General features: G+C 39.3%; 1 protein-coding gene across 1 annotated transcript; it reads left to right on the plus strand.

Moving 5' to 3' along the window:
- The first annotated feature begins 15,081 nt into the window (after window positions 1–15,081).
- LOC139011489 (olfactory receptor-like protein OLF4) lies at window positions 15,082–16,050 on the plus strand. The gene has a single exon (XM_070417011.1). It carries the CDS (start codon window positions 15,082–15,084, stop codon window positions 16,048–16,050), a length of 969 nt encoding a protein of 322 aa, XP_070273112.1.
- The last annotated feature ends 5,520 nt before the right edge of the window (window positions 16,051–21,570 follow it).

A 21,570-nucleotide genomic window follows, 5' to 3' on the forward strand; every position in this document is an offset into this window, starting at 1 on the left:
ATTTCGTGTACCAAACCTCTAGTTTTCTATAGTTTTCCTAAAAGAATTGTCATGCATTATGTTACTCACGTGGAAACAAAATTACACATGACAATTAAGACCACTTATATAATTTTATTGCAGAAGAAAATTTGAAAACCAAGTGTCATTTGGGGTCTGTCATTCTTTTCTACATCATTATTACCAACTTAACTGCTCTTCCTGATAATGTCAACTCTGACATGCTGCTGGGTTTTGTTGTTGTTGTTGTTTTAATCCTCACCTGAGGATATGTATTTATTGATTAGAGGCGGGAGGGAGAGAGAGAGAGAGAGAGAGAGAGAGAGAGAGAGAGAGAGAGAGAAAGAGAGAGAGAGAGAAAGAGAAAGGAATATCAATGTGAGAGAAAAATGTCCATCGGTTGCCTTCCATACACCCCTAAAGGGAGATCAAATTCACAACATTTTGGTGTATGGACTACTCTCCAACCAACTGAGCCACACCAACCACAGCTATGCTATTGAATTTTGTAACTAGTCCCTTAGTTTATTATTTTTATTTAGCTTGGTGTCCCCGCTGCCTACTATAGGCACTGACAAAAATTGATTATCAAATATATAATTGCAGGTGGAGTCTACATTTGAACAAATAGATTGACCTAATATGATCTTAGAGTCAGAGATGACTTCAAAAATGAGGAAGCAACATTTTTAATCACACATTTTATTACTATAAAAGTTTTTCTTTTCCATATTGTACACCTATTCATTGAAGTATGGAAAACTGGTGTGCATATACAAAGGCTTTAAAATTTTTTAAAATTATAAATGATATACAATATTATATTAGTTTCAAATGTATATTATGATTATACATTTATATAACCCCCTGAATTCAACTTCTTGGTATTTATCTGAAGAAATAAACAACATCTCTAATAAAAGATACATGCACCCTTATGTTCATTGCAGCATTGTTTATAATAGTCAAGATACGGAACCAACCTATGTGTTCATTGATAGATGAATGGATAAAGAAGAGGTGGTACATATATACAATAAAATGTTACTAAGCCTTAAAAAGAATGCAATTTGCAACAACATGAATGAACCCAGAAGGTATTATGCTAAGTGAAATATGTCAGACAGAGAAAGACAAAGGTTGCTTTTTTTTTTTTTCATTGAGGTGAAGGGTTGGTTAACATATTTATGGTTTCTTTCTTGACTTTGCTTCCTGTTTCTGCTTTAAAACTGACAGAGCTGAATACTGATATGACTTGAGTGCTCTAATGAAACATCTCTTTCCTAAATTTTATCATAACCACATAATGGGCAGTGAAAAACAAGGTCAATATTATCCACACTAATAAAAGACAAAGATGCTAATTGACCATACCTTCCCTATGCCCACCGAACAATCAGAAGAGTATGCAAATTAACCCATAAAAATGGAGGTTAATTTGCATACACAGGCACCGAGCGAAGACTGAAGACAGTGTAGAAGGAAGCTAAGCACTGCAGAAGGGAGCCAAGCGGTGGAGAAGGGAATGGATTGGAGGTAGCAGAGACAGGAGCTGAGCTGAGGCAGCGAACACGGGAGGGAGCGAAGTGAAGGGGAAGGGAGGGAGCTGAGGCGGCGGAGACGGGAGGGAGTGAGGCAGCAGAGAAGGAAGTGTAGCCTGCCTCCGTGGGCTTTGCTTCCTTCTCTGCTTTGCTCCAGTTTCAGGAAGCCCTATTCTCGCAGGAATAGCCCTGAGGAAGCCCTATTCTTGCAGGAATCTTCCTGAAATGAGCCTCTAGTTCATTATATGAAGAAAGGATAACCAATTAAAGAGTTTGAGCTCCTGTCCACTCATGTGGTTCAGGTAACAACTTTTGTGAAAATGAGCATGTCCTTTCAGCTTTCCCTAGTTACCTGGCAGTGAACCTCAATGGAGTTACTTTTTAATACAATTATCTGAAAAAACTTCAATAACAGAGTAATCATGAGTGCTATCTCCAAATATCTATACAAATGCCTAAAATGGGAAAAAGCATCTATATACATAAAAGCATAAAAGACCAGCCAACTGATCGTTTGACTGGTAGCTATGACACACACTGACCACCAGGGGGCAGACACTCAATGCACAGGCATGGAAACATGGAACAGACTGATGAATCTTAGAGGGAAGTGGGGAGGGTGGAGGGTAGGAAGAAATTGACCAAAGATCTTATACAAATACTAGGGACTGTTGCACAGATTCATGCACTGATGGGGTCCTTTGGTCTAGCCTGCAGGGATTGGGCTGAAACTAGCTCTTCAACATCCCCCCAAGAGGTCCCAGATTGTGAGAGGGCACAGGCCAAGCCGAGAGAATGCACTGGTGCACGAATTCATGCACCGGGCCTCTAGTATTATTATGATTGCTCTCAGTTTTGTTATTGTATCATTAGCTATTTCTGCAAAACAAGTCATCCTAAAAGCACTTGTTTTACTATAATGCCTTCATAATCATATAGGATTGTCTGGTGGGAAGTTGCTCTGATCTCTTCTGGGCTCATCATGAGTCACTACATTATGTTTCTAAAGCTCTTTCAAGATGTTTTATGCATCTGTATTGCATTTCTTTCATCAACCAATGTGTGATATTTAACACATATATGTGTGTATATTGACCTTATAGTTTATGTTAAAAATAGTTTATGAAATGTGAATTGCCTAAATTTAATATCACAGTGCCTATACTTATATCTGAAAACTTGATTTCTTTCCAGTTATAAGAATGACTTCCCACCATTGTCTGCTGTGACTCAGCCCCCTGTGCTCTTGATCTGAGTGTATACATCACTAGAATTTTTAATTCTAACTAATTTATTGGAGTATAATTACAGTAAACAAACTGCACATATTTTAAATGTACAATTTGTTGAAATAAAGAAGCCATAATTAAGAATACATGGTGAGAGGGTGCATTTGTATATAACTAGAGATGGTGCACAATAAGCAGAAGACCTCAGACATGGAAAGCCCACCACCATTCAAAGGAACAGCAGTCATGTGCAGCCTGCACCCATCCGAGGTGTGGCAGCCATGTGAACAGCCTTCCCCCATCCAAGGAGCAGCAACTGCATGAGCAGAGCACCCCCATCCAAGGAGCAGCAGTTCCACAAGCAGCCTGCCCCCGTTGGAAGAGCAGCAGCCCTGTGAGCAACCTGCCCCATCTGCGGATCAGCAGCCACATGAGAAGCACAAACCCATCTGAAGAGCAGCAGCCGTGTGAGCAGGTCGCACCCGTCCCAGGCGCAGCAGCCTTCACAGCCTGCACCTATCCAAGGAGCAACAGTCATGTGGAGCCTGCCCTTGTTGGGGGAACAGCAGACACTCACAGCCCGCCCCCATCCAAGGAGCAGCAGACTCATGAGCAGCCTACCTCCATCTGAGGAGCAGCAGCTGCACAAGCAGCCTGCCCCCACCAGTCAGAGGAGCCATCACTGCTGTGAGCAGAGCCCACCAGAGGAGCCACCGCCAGCTGAGGAACACCTGCTGCTGCAATAGCCTGAGGAGCAGCCACATCCCAAGGAGCCACTGCAGCCCGAGGAGCAGCCCCCGCACAACTCAACACTTAGATCCTTTAGTGAGGGCAAAAATGGGGAGACAAAGAAACCCCCAAAGGAAAGAAAAGGAGGTATCATCAGAAAAGCAGCTAAGTGAAACGGAGGCATGCAATATGTCAGAAAAAGAATTCAGAATAAGGTTCCTACAGTTCATAAACTGGATGGATGGAAAAATCAACAACTTATGTAAGAATCAAGAAATAAAAAAGAGTGAAATAGCTGCGATAAAAAATACCATGGAAAGTATCAACAGTAGACTAGGAGAAGTGGAGGACCAAATTAGCGAACTAGAAGACAAGGAAGCAAAATACACCCAAATTAAACTGCAATTTGAGAAAAAAATTAAGAGACAGAAGGAGAGCCTAAGAAAGCTTTGGGACAACATGAAACAAAGCAACATTAGGATAATAAGGGTGCCAGAACAACAGGAAGCGGAACAAGGGTTATAAAACCTATTTGAAGAAATAATGTCAGAAAACTTCCCTGATATGGGGAAGAAAAAAGTCACACGAGCACAGAAGTCCCAAACAATATGAACCCAAAAAGACCCACACCAAGACACATCATAATCATGATGGCAAACATTCAGGACAAAGAGAGAATCTTAAAGGCTGCAAGAGAGAGACAGAAATTTACATACAAGGGATCTCCCACTAGAATATCAAATGATTTTTCAACAGAAATACATCAGACCAGAAAGAAATGGAAGGAAATTTACAAAGTTATTCAAAGCAAGGGACTGAATCAAAGAATACTCTATCTAGCAAGGTGATCATTCAAACTTGAAGGGGAAATAAGGAGCTTCACAGAACAAAAAAGGCTAAGGGAGTTTATCACTACCAAGCCAGCCATGTAAGAAATGCTAAAGGGACTGGTATAAAAAGAAGAAATAAAAAGGGAAGAAGGAACACAAACACAAAAATTAAAAATGGCTACAAGCAAGTACCTATCAATAATAACTTTAAATGTAATTGGACTAAATGCTCCAAGCAAAAGACATCAAGTGGCTGAATGGATTAAAACAAAACAAAACAAAACATGACCTTTATATAGACTGTATACAAGAGACCCAACTCAGAACAAGGGACTCACACAGACTGAAAGTGAAGGGATGGAAAAATATCTTTCAGGCAAATGAAAATGAAAATAAAGCTGGGGTAGCAATACTTATATCTGACAAAATAGACCTCAAAGTGAAGGCCATAACAAGAGATAAAGAAGGTCACTTCATAATACTAAAGAGATTGATACAACAAGAAGATATAACCCTAGTAAACATATATGCACCTAATGCAGGAGCACCCAAATACATAAAAAGCTCTTGGAAGATATCAAGGGAGAGATCGACAACAATACAATCATAGTAGAGGACTTTAATACCCCACTGACATCACTGGATAGATCCTCTAGACAAAAAAATCAGCAAGAAAACAGCAATCCTAAATGATTCACTAGATCAAATGGACTTAAATTACATCTTTAGAACATTTCACACCAAAGCCACAGAATATTCGTTCCTCTCAAGTGCACATGGGACATTTTCAAAGGTAGACGACATATTGGGTCACAGGCAAAGTCTTTCCAAATTCAAGAAGATTGAAATCATATCAAGCATCTTCTCAGACTACAATGGAATAATATTAGAAGTAAACTATAATAAAAACAATAAAAAAATTTAAACACTTGGAGTCTGAATAGCATGATATCAAACAATGATTGGGTTACCAACGAGATCAAGGAAGAAATTTAAAAAATCCTGGAAACAAATGACAATGAAAATACAACAATCTAAAATCTAAGGCAGTGGTTCTCAACCTTCCTAATGTTGCGACCCTTTAATACACTTCCTCATGTTGTGGTGACCCCCAATTTCATTGTTATAAATTGAAAATAATTAAAGCATAGTGATTAATCACAAAAACAATATGTAATTATATATGTGTTTTCTGATGGTCTTAGGCCACCACTGTGAAAGGGTTGTTCAACCCCCAAAGGGGTCGCAACCCACAGGTTGAGAACCGCTGAAGTAAGGGATACAGTAAGACCAGTCCTGAGGGAAGTTTATAGCTGTACAGGCCTACTTCAAAAAACAAGAAAAAATGGTAACAAATCATCTAACTGTACAACTTAAAGAATTAGGAAGAGAGCACCAAGAAAAGCACAGAGTGAGCAGAGGAAGAAGATAATAAAGATCAGAGCAGAAATAAATGACATAAAGACCAAAAAAAACAATACAAAAGGCCAATGAAACCAAAAGCTGGTTCTTTGAAAGGATAAACAAGGTTGATGAACCTCTAGCCAGGCTCACCAAGAATCAAAGAGAGAGGACCCAAATAAACAAAATCAGAAATGAAAGCAGCAAAATAACAACACAACCCACAGAAATACAAAGGATTGTTAAAAAAATACTATGAAAAACTATTCCCACAAACTAGACAATCTAGAGGAAATAGATATATTCCTAGAAAAATACAACCTTTCAAAACTCAATCAGGAAGATCCTAAAAATTTCAATAGGCCAATAACTATGGAGGATATTGAAGCAGTCATCAAAAATCTCCCAGCAAACAAAAGACTGGGGCCAGACAGCTTCATGGGAGAGTTTTACCAAACATTCAAAGAACTAAAACCTATCCTCCTCAGACTATTCCAAAAAATTTAAGAGGAAGGAACACTTCCAAGCTCATTCTATGAAGCCAACATCACTCTAATACCAAAACCAGATAAAGACAACACAATGAAACAGAATTACAGGCCAATATCCCTCATGAACAAAGATGCCAAAATCCTCAACAAAATTCTAGCAAATCGGATCCAGCGTTATATTAGAAAGATCATACACCATGACCAAGTAGGATTTATTCATGGGATGCAAGGAAGGTACAATATCCACAAATCAATAAATGTGATACATCACATAAAGAAATTGAGAGAAAAAATCACATAGTCATATCAATTGATACAGAAAAGGCATTTGACAAAATCCAACACCCTTTCTTGATAAAAACCTTCAGCAAAATGGGAATAGAGGGATCATACCTCAACATAAAAAAAACTACAGCCAACATCATACTCAATGGGCAAAAACTAAAACTATTTCACCTATGAACAGGAACAAGACAGAGGTGCCCACTTTCATGACTCCTGTTCAACATAGTATTAGAAGTGCTAGCCATAGCAGTTAGTGAAGAAGAAGAAATAAAAGGTATCCAAATTGGAAAAGAAGTAAAACTGTCATTATTCAGAGATACCTTGATACTGTACATAGAAAACCCTAAAGATTCCATCAAAAAATTATTAGATTTAATAAAGGAATTTGGCAATGTAGCAGGATACAAAATTAATGCCAAGAAATCTATGGCATTTTTATACACCAATAGTGAACTTACAGAAAGAGAGTCTTTAAAAAACAATCCCATTTACCATTGCACCAAAAAAATTAAGATACCTAGGAATAAACTTTACTTAGGAAGTAAAAGTCCTGTACTCAGAAAACTACAGGACACTGAAAAAAAAAGATAGAGGAAGATATAAACAGATGGAAGAACATACCGTGTTCATGGACTGATAGAATCAACATCATTAAAATGTGCATACTACCCAAAGCAATCTAAAGATTCAATGCACTCCCCATTCAAATACCAATGTCATATTTCACAGACCTAGAATGAACTCTCCAAAAATTCATCTAGAATAAAAAAAGACCCTGTATAGCTGCAGCAATCCTGAGAAAGAAGAACAAAGTAGGAGGGATCTCAATACCAGATATCAAGCTGTATTACAAAGCCACTGTTCTCAAAACTGCCTGGTACTGGTACAAGAACAGACATATACATCAATGGACGAGAATAGAGAACCCAGATATCCATCCAAACCACTATGCTCAATTAATTTTTGACAAAGGAGGCAAGAACATACAATGGAGTCAAAACAGTCTCTTCAATAATTGGTGTTGGTAAAAATTGGAGAGATACATGCAAAAAAATGAAACTAGACCACCAACTTACACCATACACAAAAATAAACTCAAAATGGATAAAGGACTTAAACATAAGAAGGGAAACCATAAAAATATTAGAGGAATCCACAGGCAGCAAAATCTCAGGCATATGCCAAAGCAATATCTTCACCAATACAGCTCCTAGGGCAATGGAAACTAAAGGGAAAATAAACAAATGTGACTATCTATACTAATAAAAGGTTAATATACTAATTAGACCAGACATCTTCCAGATGTCCTTCCGGACAAAGTCACAGTGGCAGGAGCCGAGGCAGAGGCAGTTAGAGGCGATCAGGCCGACAGGGAAGGGCAGTTAGGGGTGATCAGGCTGGCAGGGGAGGGCAGTTAGGGGTGATCAGATCAGCAGGGGAGCAGGTAGGGGCCTCCGGCGGGCAGACAGAGGTGGTTAGGGGTGAACAAGCAGGCAGGCATGTGAGCGGTTAAGAGCCAGTGGTCCCAGATTGCAAGATGGATGACCAACTGCAGGGATCAGAACTAAACCGGCAGTCAGACATCCCCAGAGGGGTCCCAGATTGGAGAGGGTGCAGGCTGGGCTGAGGACCCTCGCCCCCATCCCGTGCATGAATTTCATGCATTGGGCCTCTAGTATCAAAATAAAAATCTTCTGTACAGAAAAAGAAATCATCAACAAAATAACAAGAAAGCCCACTGCATGGGAGAACATATTTGCCAATGTTTATCACCGATAAGGCTTTAATCTCCAACATTTACAGGGAACTCAGAAAACTTAACAAAAGAAAGATAAACAACCCAATCAAATAATGGACAACAGACATAAATAAGTACTTTTCAAAAGAAGACAAAGGAAGGGCAAGAGACATGAAAACATGCTCAAAGTCACTTATCATCTGAGAGATGCAAATCAAAACGACAATGCAGTACCATCTCACTCCTGTCAGAATGGCTATCATCAACAAATCAACAAATGCTAAGTGCTGGAGAGCATGCAGAGGAAAAGGAACCCTTGTGCACTGCTGGTCGGACTGCAGACTGGTGTAGCCACTGTGGAGTACTAAAAATTGAACTCCTGTGTGACCTAGTGATCCCACTTCTAGGAATATATCCCAGGAAACTAGAAACACCTATGTTCATAGCAGCACAATTTACCATAGCTAAGATTTGGAAACAGCCTAAGTGCCCATCAGCAGATGAGTGGATTAAAAAACTGTGGTACACCTACACAATGAATACTATGCTGCTGTAAAAAAAAGAAGAAATTCTTACCATTTGCAACAGCATGGATGGAACTGGAGAGCATTATGCTAAGCAAAATAAGCCAGTCAGAGAAAGATAATTATCACACGATCTCACTCATTTGTGGAATATAACAAACAACATAAACTGATGAAATATATAGATCCAGAGACAGAGAAACATCGATCAGACAGTCAAACCTCAGAGGGAAGGTAGGGGAGGGTGGGGTAAGGGGTGGAGATCAACCAAAGGACTTGTATGCATGCATATAAGCCTAACCAATGGACACAGACACCAGGTGGTTGAGGGCGTGGGTGTGGGGGTGAGGGGGCAAGGGGGGGATAAGGACACATATGTAATACCTTAATCAATAAAGAAAAATAAATAAATAAATAAACTTTCATCCATCCAGAGTGTCCTGTTGGAAAGCTGAGTTATAAAGCAGGTCTTAGGAATTACTCCATTTTAATGTTTTAATAAAAATATATGATTTCTGATATATCCTGTAATAATTAAATCTCAAAGATTAACATTCTTTGCTGACTATATTCCTTTGAACAGCAACAGGTTTTTAAAAAAGAAACATGTATTTTGATAAATGTCAAAGTTCTACTTTTCACTGTTTCACTCAAAACTACACCAAAACCCTAGCATTTCTTAGACTGTATGAGCTCTTTTTGCTGGAGGGTATCAAAATGACTTAATGGGTAAACAAAGCAATCAAGACTGTAAACCAACAATTTCAAAAACCGTATGTTCTCTAAATTGACTGACATAGAGATTTTTACTGAGGTGTGGCTTATCTATACACATTCTGCTATTTACTGTTTTCAGATGTTGAAAATCAGAGAGAAGGTGGGGGAGGGTGGATGGGTGGGAAGAGGTCAATCAAAGAACTTGTATGCAAATATGCATAACCCAAGGACACAGATAATAGTTGGAGAAGGCCCGGGGCAGGGGCAAGGACTGGCTAGAAAAGGTCAAGGGGGGGTGGGGGGAGGGGAATGGTAATATATGTAGTATTTTCAACAATAAAGATTTTTTTTTTAAAGAAAGAAACCTTGAAAGAAATTTGGGGAATATAGAGATTTAATAAAAGAAATGTGTGTTGTTCATTAAATTCCACAAATGACTGAGATCATGTGATATTTATCTTTCTCTGACTGGCTTATTACACAAAATAAACAAAAATGTAGAAAATTTGACAAAGATTTAAAGTAAAATGTGTTCCCTTAATTTTAATGAATTATCTTTTGAATCTTAATGCCACAAAGTCCTCAGGTCAGAACCACATTTACATTTATGTGATGGGAAATTCATTGTACCATCTATGGGGCCAAATAGCTCTAAATTAGCTCTATTTTTTTTCTACTTAATGTGAAATTTCAACACAAAATACCTTTGCCCAAGGGAAGCTAGCTGAATGATTTATGAGGCTTAAACTCAGTTCCCTGGAACAATATCTTACTGGATAAATGTCTGTGTCAGTTTCCCATTGCTGTTGCAGCAAATTACCACACTAGTGGCTTAAAACAAACAACTTTCTGTCTTAAAGTTCTAGAGGTCAAATTCCTGAAATGAGTCTTAAAAGCCTTAGATCAAAATGACTGCTGGGCTTGGACATTTCTGGGTGATCCAGGGGATAATGCAATCCCTTTCCAACTCCTTTCCTATTCTCAATTCCTATTCCAGATTCTAGAGGCCACCTATATTCATTGGTCCTTCCTCCATCTTCAATACCAGCAACATGGCATCTTCAAATGTCTCTCTGACTCCAATCCTTCTTCTACTCTCTTCCACATTTAGAGAATCGTTGTGATGACATTAGTCCAACCTGGCTAATCTGAGTTAATCCCCTTAGCTAATAATTTTATTTCATCTATCTTAGTTACTCTGCTCTGTGAGGTAACATATTCCAAGGTTCTCTGATTTAGAACATTGACATTTTTTAATCCATTATTCTGCCTATACAAAGCATTTTCCAGGTATAAATTATTTGATGTCACTGTGGTCCCTACTATAAAAGAATCAAACACAGAATTTATCCTCCTTTTAGATGAGGAAAAAACTTGCCTTTCAAAATTATATACACAGAAGAATCCTGGTGGAAAATGTGGAAAATTACCTACACAAGACTCTGACACAGAGTCACAGCCCACCTACTCAAAGTGTGGTCCACAGACCACCAGGACCTGCTGCATCAAGATCACCTGGGAGCTTGTCAGAAATGCAGTCTCTGGGTTCCCTGGAGACTCGATCCATGAAAATTTGCATTGAAAGGACAATCTTTGTTGATTTGCATGTGTAATGAAATGGAGATGTTCTCTAGAATAGGTGTTCTCACCTTGTCACTGCTGACACTCAGAGCTGGATAATTATTTGTGTTGGGTGCTGTCCTGTGCATTGTAGGTGTTTAGCAGCTGCCCTACAGATGTTACAATATCCTCAGGGACAAAGGCACCTCTATTGGAGAACCACTGCCTCAGAATCTGAGAACTGGAAGTATCCTGACTGATCCCAATTACTATCCCTTCCCTTTCTTGGCTTATATATGTGGGCATAACATTAAATCCCTCTGTGCCTCATTTCTGTATTGGAGAAGGTAGTTTATAGGTGTACTACCTCATAAAATGCATTTTTGTAAAACACATTTGACAATTGTTGTAATGTGCTAAGATGGGTTATGGTGTTATAAAATCTAAATGTGTCACTTATATTTAATGAACTTGTTATCCTGAGGGACTAAATGACAATTCCTGACTCGTGCTATAACTATGAAATTCCTAATTTTTTGGCTAAAACATCATTAAGCCAATGAGTAGAGAGCCCAAGATTTTATACTAAAGGAAGAATTATCTTCCATTTCTTAAAGAAGGAAATAGTAATTTTCTAAAGATAGCAGGGGTTGTGTGTCCCCACCATAAATAAATGCTTTCAAGACCGAAAACCAGTCAGACAAACTTCTCAGTATTAGACTTTTTTTCAAATAGAGTTTACTTTCAATATTATTTTGCAGGTGTACAACATAGTGGTTATACAATCATACACTTTACATAGTGATGTTATGCCCAGATTTCAAGATTCCCAAGAAGCCACCAGGGAGCCATCCAATCCGATGCAAAAGCAAAGAGTCTTTTATTTTAAGCCCGGGCTTAGCTCCTTTACCTTCCTTACTGACGCAGCAGCAGGTGGCAAAGAGAAAGCAGTCTGCTCGAACTAGGGGTTTCATAGAGGGTTGGAGTAGGGGCGGGAGAGGGGGCTGTGCCCCCCGCCGATTGGCCAGGTGCGAGCTGGTGACCCATTACACAGGATGTGGTCATAGCGATGGCGTGCACTTCCCTTGATTTGGTTAGTCCAGAGAAATGGTGGGTGTGGCTAGCAGAGGCTCCTTCCGAGGGGGAAGGAGCCTTCGCTGAGCACATGGTTCCATACAAAATGGAGGTCCCTTAATGGATGGGAAGCCAGCCACTCGGCTCCCATGCAAGGCCTGCCGCCGTGGGCGTCACCGGGAGGCGGGCCGCCCACCACCCCGCCTGGCCCTTGGGTCGCCCGCTGCTCGGCCCGAAAGTGACTCGGAGGCCGAGGAGGGCGGCCCGGGTCCTTCTGGGCGTCCGCGGGCCTGCGCCTATCTGGTCAGGCGCTGCCTCGGCCATGGCTGCCCGTCATCCTCCCTGCCGGATGCCTGCGGGGCCACGTGCCCCGCCGGCCCTTTCAGTGATTCCCCCCTGATATTTTCAGTATCCAACTGGCCTCATGCATAGTTAAAACAGTATTGTCGACTATATTCTCTATGCTGTCCTTTACATATCTGTGACTATTTTATCACTACAAATTTTTACTTCTTAATCCCTTCTTCTCCCAAGTCCTCTGTGTCTGAGTGTGTTTCAATTTTGTTCTTTTTTTTCATCTTGCCCTTTAGATTCCATATATAAGTGAAGTCCTATGGTATTAGTCTTTCTCTGCCTTATTTCACTGAGCATAATACCCTGGAGGTCCATCCATTCAGAAACTTTACCTCTGAGTTAAGATGAGGTGCTGGGAGGTGTAGACGTCAGGAAGCAGGGCATTTAATGAAGGACTAATCACAGCTGCACTCACCTGGCTTATTAAATAGTCTCCTGGGAACAGAGAATCAGCAGAAAGCATTTCCATTCTGTCCAGACCAGTGTCCCCCAGGAGAATCCTTTGTTTAGAGGTTAGAGTAACAAGAAGTAAATGTGGCTAATGAGCAGACACAGAGCACGTAAATAGCAACTCTACTGCAGACCCTCAGCATGAGCAACCTTTGGTTGGATGGAACGTGGTCACTACTTTTGAAGTCTAATATTTGACCAATGTTTGACCATTCCTTCTTTTCTTCTGATCTGTATCATCAACCACCAGGGAAGAATTTGGACCTGCACAGGGAAACCTTCCTCTCAGAGTTCCATGCAGGTGAGTCCCAGAGCCCAACAGACATGGCAGGAGAGGATCAGAGAGATTGGAAGCCAAGAACTTGTCCCTGAATTTACCTTAGAACCATTCCAACATAGCCCAGATACCAGTGATCACTGTGGTTGTTGGCGGGCTTTACTATTACATTGATGTGTTTATTCATGATGCTGAAAGGAAAGTGAACATTGCACTCAGAAATGTAAGTTCCAATGTTGACAATTAAGTGGTACTAATAGAAGGCAAATTAAGAAAGGGCATTGGAGCCCTAGCAGGTTTGGCTCCGTGGGTAAAGCAATGGCCTGTGGACTGAAGTGTCCCGGGTTCGATTCTAGTCAAGGACACATGCCTGGGTTTCGGGCTTAATCCCCACTGGGGTTCCAGCAGCAGGCAGCTAATCAATGATTCTCTCTCATCATTGATGTTTCTGTCTTTCGCTTTCTCTCCCTTCCTCTATATATAAAACAACAGCCCTTATTATTTTTTTTTAAAAGGACCTTGGAGGTGTAAAGTCCTTTCAGTAGAAGTAGAACAAATATTCAAGGAATAGACAAATAGGTTATTAGCTGTGGAGAAATATACAGTGATGTGAGAGCATTTTTTAAATTTTATGATTGGGCATATTAGACTGTTTCCATGTGGATGGGAAAGATCCAGACCCAGCAAGGCTCCAAATACACCCTTGCAATTGCAGTGCATGAGACATACAATTCACAGTATGCTCTCTCACCTTGGCTATTCACATTTTAAAAAATTATTTGGTAGATGAAAATGAGTAAGCTAAGGAGATTCACTTTGTAATTATTTCATTACCTTTGAGGCTGAGTAATGAAATTTGGGTGTTTGTAAGCTATCTAGAGTCTCTATTAAATTTTCGTACATTTTTTGATTTACTTGTTTATTAATTTATTTATTTGAAATGATAGTATAGTTCCCATCCAATACAACGTTCATTGTATTATCCACCTGAAAGGTTTGTTTTGGTTTTGGATAGTGTTATCAAAGTGTTTTTATTCCTTTTTCGTTTAGGTATAGTTTGCAAACAATATTACATTAGTTTCAGGTATACACTATAGTGATTCAACATTTATATACATTACAATGTGATTACCACACCAACTCTAGTAATCATCCTTCACCATGCAGACTTATCACAATATTATTGAGCATGCTATTCTCTTATTTGATTTTTTGATTGGATTCTTTCTAACAAAGAATTGGAGTGTTTTACATGAACCGACTGTTTTCCATTTGGTTCTTTTATGTATGTGTAAGTGTTTTGTGGAGAATGTATAAAGTTCATCAATTTAGTGTGGTCCAACCTGTCAGTCATTCCTACTGTGTTCTCTCCATTGTTGAAATATATTTTTCAATTGAAGTATAATTGGTATACAATGTTATATTAGTTTCAGGTGTACCACATAATGATTCTGTGTTTGTATATATTGCAATATGACCTCAGTACTAAGTCTAGTTAACTCTGTCACCACAATAGTTAGAATTTTTCCTGCGGTAAGGATTTTGAAAATCTACACTCTAGCCACTTTCAACAATACAGTTTTGTTAACTACAGTCACCCTGTTGTGCTTTACATCCTATCCATTGAGTTTCTATTTTTATTTTTCATACTGAAAGAATTAAGATACAAGAATTTTTTATGTGCCTTCACGTGGTAAAGCAAATTGTAATGAGAAATGGCATGAGGAATATCCTAAAGGAGACGAGACCATACACCCAATTGGGAAATTAATTCCTTAATTCCACAATATAGACGTAGCTTTTATGCTAGGTTACTAATGCTTGCTTGTGGGAATATTAGTCATGTTCTTTTTCCTATATCTTGGTAGTCACCTCCACCACATGGAACTGGGGAATGTCACAAGAGTTTCAGAATTTCTTCTCCTGGGATTATCAGAGGAACCAGCACTGCAGCCCCTCATATTTAGGCTTTTCCTCTCCATGTACCTGATCACTCTGTTGGGAAACCTGCTCATCATCCTGGCCGTCACCTCAGACTCCCACCTCCACACACCCATGTACTTCTTCCTCTCCAACCTGTCCTTGGTAGACATCTGTTTCACCTCCACCACCGTCCCAAAGATTCTGTGGAACATCCAGACACAGAGCAGAGTCATCACCTATGAAGGCTGCATCACCCAGATTCATTTTTTCCTACTATTTGCGGGACTGGACAACTTCCTCCTGACCGTGATGGCCTATGACCGGTTTGTGGCCATCTGTCACCCCCTGCACTACATGGTCATCATGAACCCTCGGCTCTGTGGACTGCTGGTTCTGGTGTCCTGGATCATTAGTGCCCTGCATTCCTTGTTAGAAAGCATAATGGTGTTGAGGCTGTCTTTCTGTCCAGATTTGGAAATCCCTCACTTTTTCTGTGAGCTCAATCAGATGGTCCAACTTGCCTGTTCTGACACCTTTCTTAATAACATGGTGATGTATTTTGGAGCTGTGCTCCTGGGTGGTGGTCCCTTTGTTTGTATCCTTTACTCTTACTCCAAGATAGTGTCCTCCATATGTAGAATGCCATCAGCTCAGAGGAAGTATAAGGCATTTTCTACCTGTGTGTCTCACCTCTCAGTCGTCTCCTTTTTTTATGGTACAGGCGTAGGCGTGTACCTCAGTTCTGCTGTTACCCAGAGCTCACACTCAAGTGCAACAGCCTCAGTGATGTACACTGTGGTCACACCCATGCTGAACCCCTTCATCTACAGTCTCAGGAACAAAGACATAAAGAGGGCTCTGAAAAGATTTTTTGGGATGGTAGCTATAAAAGGACCAATTGTCCTAGGGTTAAAGAAATGCACATGACAGCTCGATACAAAGCCTCAGAGCCAGATGTTGTGATATTTTATCTAGTTGCGGAAGCAGACTTTACCCTCTGTTCATATTCTGGATTTTCTTTTTCTATAATTTCTATGTAATTTAATTGAATCACTTTATTAATTTCTTGATTTTGTGATACTTAACAGCTTTCCCTTTGTTATTTTTCTCCTCTCCCAAATTGATTCTCAACCTTGGATGAAATATTTGGAAATTCCTGTTTATCTCATGAGTCTACATGGATTTCTTAAGAACAATTTCTTTTGAAATGAAATCTATCAGACTGAGTAATTTTTCTTTCATTTTACTAAAAGAAAAATCATGAGTTGTACTACTCCTATGTAAATAAACTGCATTTAGTAACCAAAGCCTTTATATCATTTCATAGGAGAGAAAAATATAAGAGCACAGTTTAACCCTCTTTATACATCATTTCTTCCTGTATCACTACCATAACTGCTCTTTCTGAAAATGTAGACTTTAGCATATAGTGCGTGTTATAAGAGGTCATCTGGCTGTGTTCCCTCATTAAGATCCTGTATCTTATTTCACTTCATGTCCACATTCTTATCATAGTCATTATTAAACTGATAATCAAGTCCATATCTCCAATTCTGGTCCTAATTGTTTGACATAATATGCCCTTAGAGACAGAGATGACCTTAAGTATAAGGAAGCAACATTTTAATGCACATACTTATTGCTATGCAAACTATTTTTTTTCATGGTGTAAGTTTAATCATTGATGTATGTAAGATCGGTGTCCATGTGCAAAGGGATTTATCACTGTGGTGCTTTGTTTGGTGTAATGATGTTTCCTACTGAACTACCTTCCTGCTTCCACTTGAAAACTTTCATTGCTGCCTACAAATAGGATTCCCTCTGTTATTTTAAATGAAGCATCTCCTCCAACTCCAAATATTGTCTTAACCACAAAAGGGATAGAGAATGAACCATATTGTTATCATCTATTCTATAAACTATGTGATCTATAGATATGTCATATATGTACATAAGTGAGCAAAGGATGACTCACCACAGAGCTTGAATTGCTGTCCAGTTCTGTGATTCAGAGTAATAGATTTTGCACAAACATGCATATTCTTTCAAGCGCTTCTGGTTACCTACAAGAGAATCTCAATGGAGTCACTTTTAATACAGTTATCTAAATAAACTTTATTTATTTATTTATTTAAAATGTTTCTTTTTTAAAAAATATATTTTATTGATTTTTTACAGAGAGGAAGGGAGAGAGATAGAGAGTTAGAAACATCGATGAGAGAGAAACATCGATCAGCTGCCTCCTGCACATCTCCCACTGGGGATGTGCCTGCAACCCAGGTACATGCCCTTGACTGGAATCGAATCTGGGACACCTCAGTCCGCAGGCCGACGCTCTATCCACTGAGCCAAACCGATTTCGGCTGAAATAAACTTTATTAACAGTATAAATATAAATGCAAACTTCAAATATCTGTACAAATGCCTAGATTGGGGAAAAGAATATTATTATAATTGATCTCAGTTTTCTTTTTTTTTTTATTGCAACAGTTAGCTATTTCTGCATAACAAGCCATCTTAACAGCACTTGTTTTAATATAATGGCTTTATAATAAATTAGGATTTTATGGTAGGAGTTTTTCTGATGTCTTCTGGGCTCATCATTAGTTACTACATTATGTTTCTAAACCTCTTTCATAATGTATTGCACTTCTTTCTTTATCCATTATATAATATTTATATAAGATATAGATATAGATATAGATATAGATCTATGGGGGTGTATGTGTGTGTTTATCTTACAGTTAATGTAAAAAAGTTTATCAAAACTGATGAACAAAAACAGATCCAGAGACAGAGAAGCATCAATCAGACCATCAAACCTCAGAGGAAAGGTAGGGGAGGGGAGGGTAAGGGGGAGAGATCAACCAAAGGACTTGTATGCATGCATATAAGCCTAACCAATGGACACAGACAACAGAGAGGTGAGGGCATAATGGGGGCAGTGGGGGAGCAATGGGTCTATAAGAACATATATGTAATATCTTAATCAATAAAGAAAAAAAATTCAAAAAAAAGTTTATCAAGAATTGCCTTTATTATCACAGTTCCTATACTTATATATAAGATCTTGCTCTCTTCCAGTTATGAGATATATTTACTACCGGAGTCTGGTGTGACTCAGCTGCCTGTGCTCTTGGTCTGACATGAGTTATACATCACTAGAATTTTTAATTCTCACTAATTTATTGGGGTATAATTGCATACAATATGCTGCACATACTTTAAATGTACAATTTGCTGAACTAAAGAAGCCATACATAAATTAATAATATATAATGGGTGGGTCCATTTGTATATAACTCGGAATGATTCACAATAAGTTTTTAGTGCATTATGTTATTGTTAAAAATATAATCCACCTGGCTTCAGTTTTCTTCTTTCTGTAGATAATGTGGAATAATAAACTTTAACTTCAACCTGACAAGGTAAGGAATAAATAAAATGTTAAAAATACTTTGTTGAGTCTTAAGAAAATGCTCAAGAGTGAGGAGTGTGTGTATGTATGTGCACTTGTATACATCTTTCAAATAAACACACTCACGCATAAATATGTACATACACACAGACTCATTCAGAATCCCATCTCTTATGATGAAAGAAACCTTGACAGAAATTTAGAAAATATAGAAATTTTAAAAAAGAAATGTGTGAATTAACATGAAATAGAAAAAAATATCGAAATTTTGACACAAAAATTTAAAGTAAAATGTGCGAAATTAACCTTAATAAATTATTTTTTGTATTTTAAATACCTCAAAGGCCTCAAGATCAGAATCACATTTTAATTTATATGATGGGAAATTCTTTGTATCATCTATGGACACAAATAGCTCTAAATTAGTTCTAATTTTTTCTATGTGCCGTGGAATTGCGACACGAAATACCTTTGCCCTAGGGAAGCTGGCTGAATGGTTTTTGAGGCTTAAACTTAGTTCCCTCTCACAATATTTTACTGGGTTAATGTATGTATCAGTTTCCCATTGTTGTTGTATCAAATTACCACACTAGTGGCTTAAAACAAACAGCTTTCTATCTTAAAGTTCTAGAGGTTAAAAGCCTAACATGGATCTCAAAAGGCTTAGATCAAAATGACTGTCGGGCTTGCATTTTTCTGAGCAGTCCAAGGGAGACTGCAATCCCTTTCCAATTCCTCTCCTATTCTCAATTCCTATTCCAGATTCAAGAATCTACCTGCATTCCTTGGCTCATGGCCCTTCCTCCATCTTCATTATCAGCAGCAAGGCATCTTCAAATGTATCTCTGACTCCAATTCTCCTACTGTCTTCCACATTAGAGGACCACTGAGATGACATTAGTCCAACCTGGGTAATCTGAGCTAAGCTCCTTAGCTAATACTTTTATTTCATCTATCTCAGTTACCCTGCTCTGTGAGCTAACATTCCAAAGCTCTCCTAATCAGAACATTGATATCTTTTGAGGCCCTTATTCTGCCTATGACAAAGCCCTTCTCAGGTATAAATTATTTGATGTCACTTTGGAGCCCTAAAATAAAAGAATCAAACACAGATTTTTTTTTTAATATATTTTATTGATTTTTTACAGAGAGGAAGGGAGAGAGATAGAGAGTCAGAAACATCGATGAGAGAGAAACATCGATCAGCTGCCTCCTGCACATCTCCTACTGGGGATGTGCCTGCAACCCAGGTACATGCCCTTCACCGGAATCGAACCTGGGACCTTTCAGTCCGCAGGCCGACGCTCAATCCACTGAGCCAAACCGGTTTTGGCCAAACACAGAATTATCCTCCCCTTTAGAGTGAGAGAAAACTTGTTTTTCAAAATTACATATACAGAAATTTCTAGGGGGAAAGACCTAAAATTACCTACACCAGACTCTGACCCAGAGCCATGACCCACCTACTCAAAGTGTGGTCCACAGACCAGGAAGACCTGCAGCATCAACATCACCATGGGGTTTGTCAGAAATGCAGTCTCTGGGCCCACTGGCGACCTGATCAATCAGAATTTGCATTTGAGCTGCAAACTTTGGTGATTTATATGCCTATGAAATGGAGAGGTGTTGTTCTAGAATAGGTGTTCCCTCCTTCACACAGTTGACACTGGGAGCTGGATAACTATATGTGCTAGGAGCTGTCCTGTGCACTATAGGTGTTAAGCAGCCTCTTTTCAGACATTTTATTTATTTTTAAATATATTTTTATTGATTTCAGAGAGGAAGGGAGAGGGAGAGAGAGGTAGAAACATCAATGATTAGAGAGAATCATTGATTGGCTGCCTTCTGCACACCAGACACGGGAGATCTAGGCCACAACCCAGGCATGTGCCCTTAACTGGAATCAAACCCGGAACCCTTCAGTCCTCAGGTCAGGGCTCTATCCTCGAAGTCAAACTGGCTAGGGCTCTTTTCAGACATTTTAATATTCCCTGGGGCAAAGTCATTCATGTTTGAGAACCACTTCCCCAGATCTCAGAACTGGAAGTGTCCTGACTGATTCCAACCAAAACTCTGTGGGGGAGGGTGGAAGACTTGGTTGAAAGTTTGTAAGGAGGAAATTCCAACCTAGGGAAGTTGGCTGAAGGTGACTGCCCCTAATTGTTCCTTGACCTTTCCAAACAAGTCTGTGTACGTTCAGCCCTTTGGGTGTTTAGTGGAATTTTTTTTTAATTGTTTAAAGTATTACATATGTCTTCTTTTCCCCCTATTGGCCCCTTCCCCCGGCCACTCCTACCCCCTAGGACAGACCCCCACTGCCCCAGTGTCTGTGTCCATTGGTTATGCTAATAAGCTTGCATACAAGTCCTTTGGTTGATCTCTTACCCCCGCCCCCTGCCTTTCCGCTGAGGTTGGACAGTTTGTTCAGTGTTTCTTTGACTCTGGATCTATTTTTGTTCATCAGTTTATGTTGTTCATTGTATCCCACACTAGAGGCCTGGTGCACGAAATTTGTACATGGGTCCTTAGACCTGGCAGGCGATCAGGCTAATCAGGGCCTTCTGATAGCCTTGCTGGATAGAGTATCCTTGGATTCATTCCTTTGCTTTGCATCACTTTGTAAATTTCTGTCCATTCTTTTCTGGCCTGATGTGTTTCTGTTGAGAAATCATTTGATAATCTAATGGGAGATCCCTTGTATGTAACTTTCCATCTCTCTCTTGCAGCCTTTAAGATTCTCTCTTTGTCCTGAACATTTGTCATGGTAATTATGATGTGTCTTGGTGTGGGTCTTTTCAGGTTCACCTTGTTTGGGACTCTCTGTGCTTGTGTGACGTTTTTCTTCCCCACCTCAGGGAAGTTTTCTGATATTATTTCTTTAAATAGGTTTTCTAACCCTTGTTCCTCTTTCTGTTGTTCTGGCACCCCTATTATTCGTATGTTGTTTCGTTTCATGTTATCCCATAGCTCCCTTAGGCTCTCCTCCTGTCTTTTAATTTTTTTCTCCAATTGCAGTTCAGTTTGGGTGT

This window comes from Myotis yumanensis, unplaced genomic scaffold (assembly GCF_028538775.1).
Source record: "Myotis yumanensis isolate MYYU_CA2020_CCGP unplaced genomic scaffold, mMyoYum1.0.hap1 SCAF_5, whole genome shotgun sequence".
NCBI classification, from domain to species: Eukaryota; Metazoa; Chordata; class Mammalia; order Chiroptera; family Vespertilionidae; genus Myotis; species Myotis yumanensis.

Bases quoted from the DNA above. Each gene is read 5' to 3' on its own strand.
- LOC139011489 (XM_070417011.1), top strand. From the start codon at position 15,082: ATGGAACTGGGGAATGTCACAAGAGTTTCAGAATTTCTTCTCCTGGGA.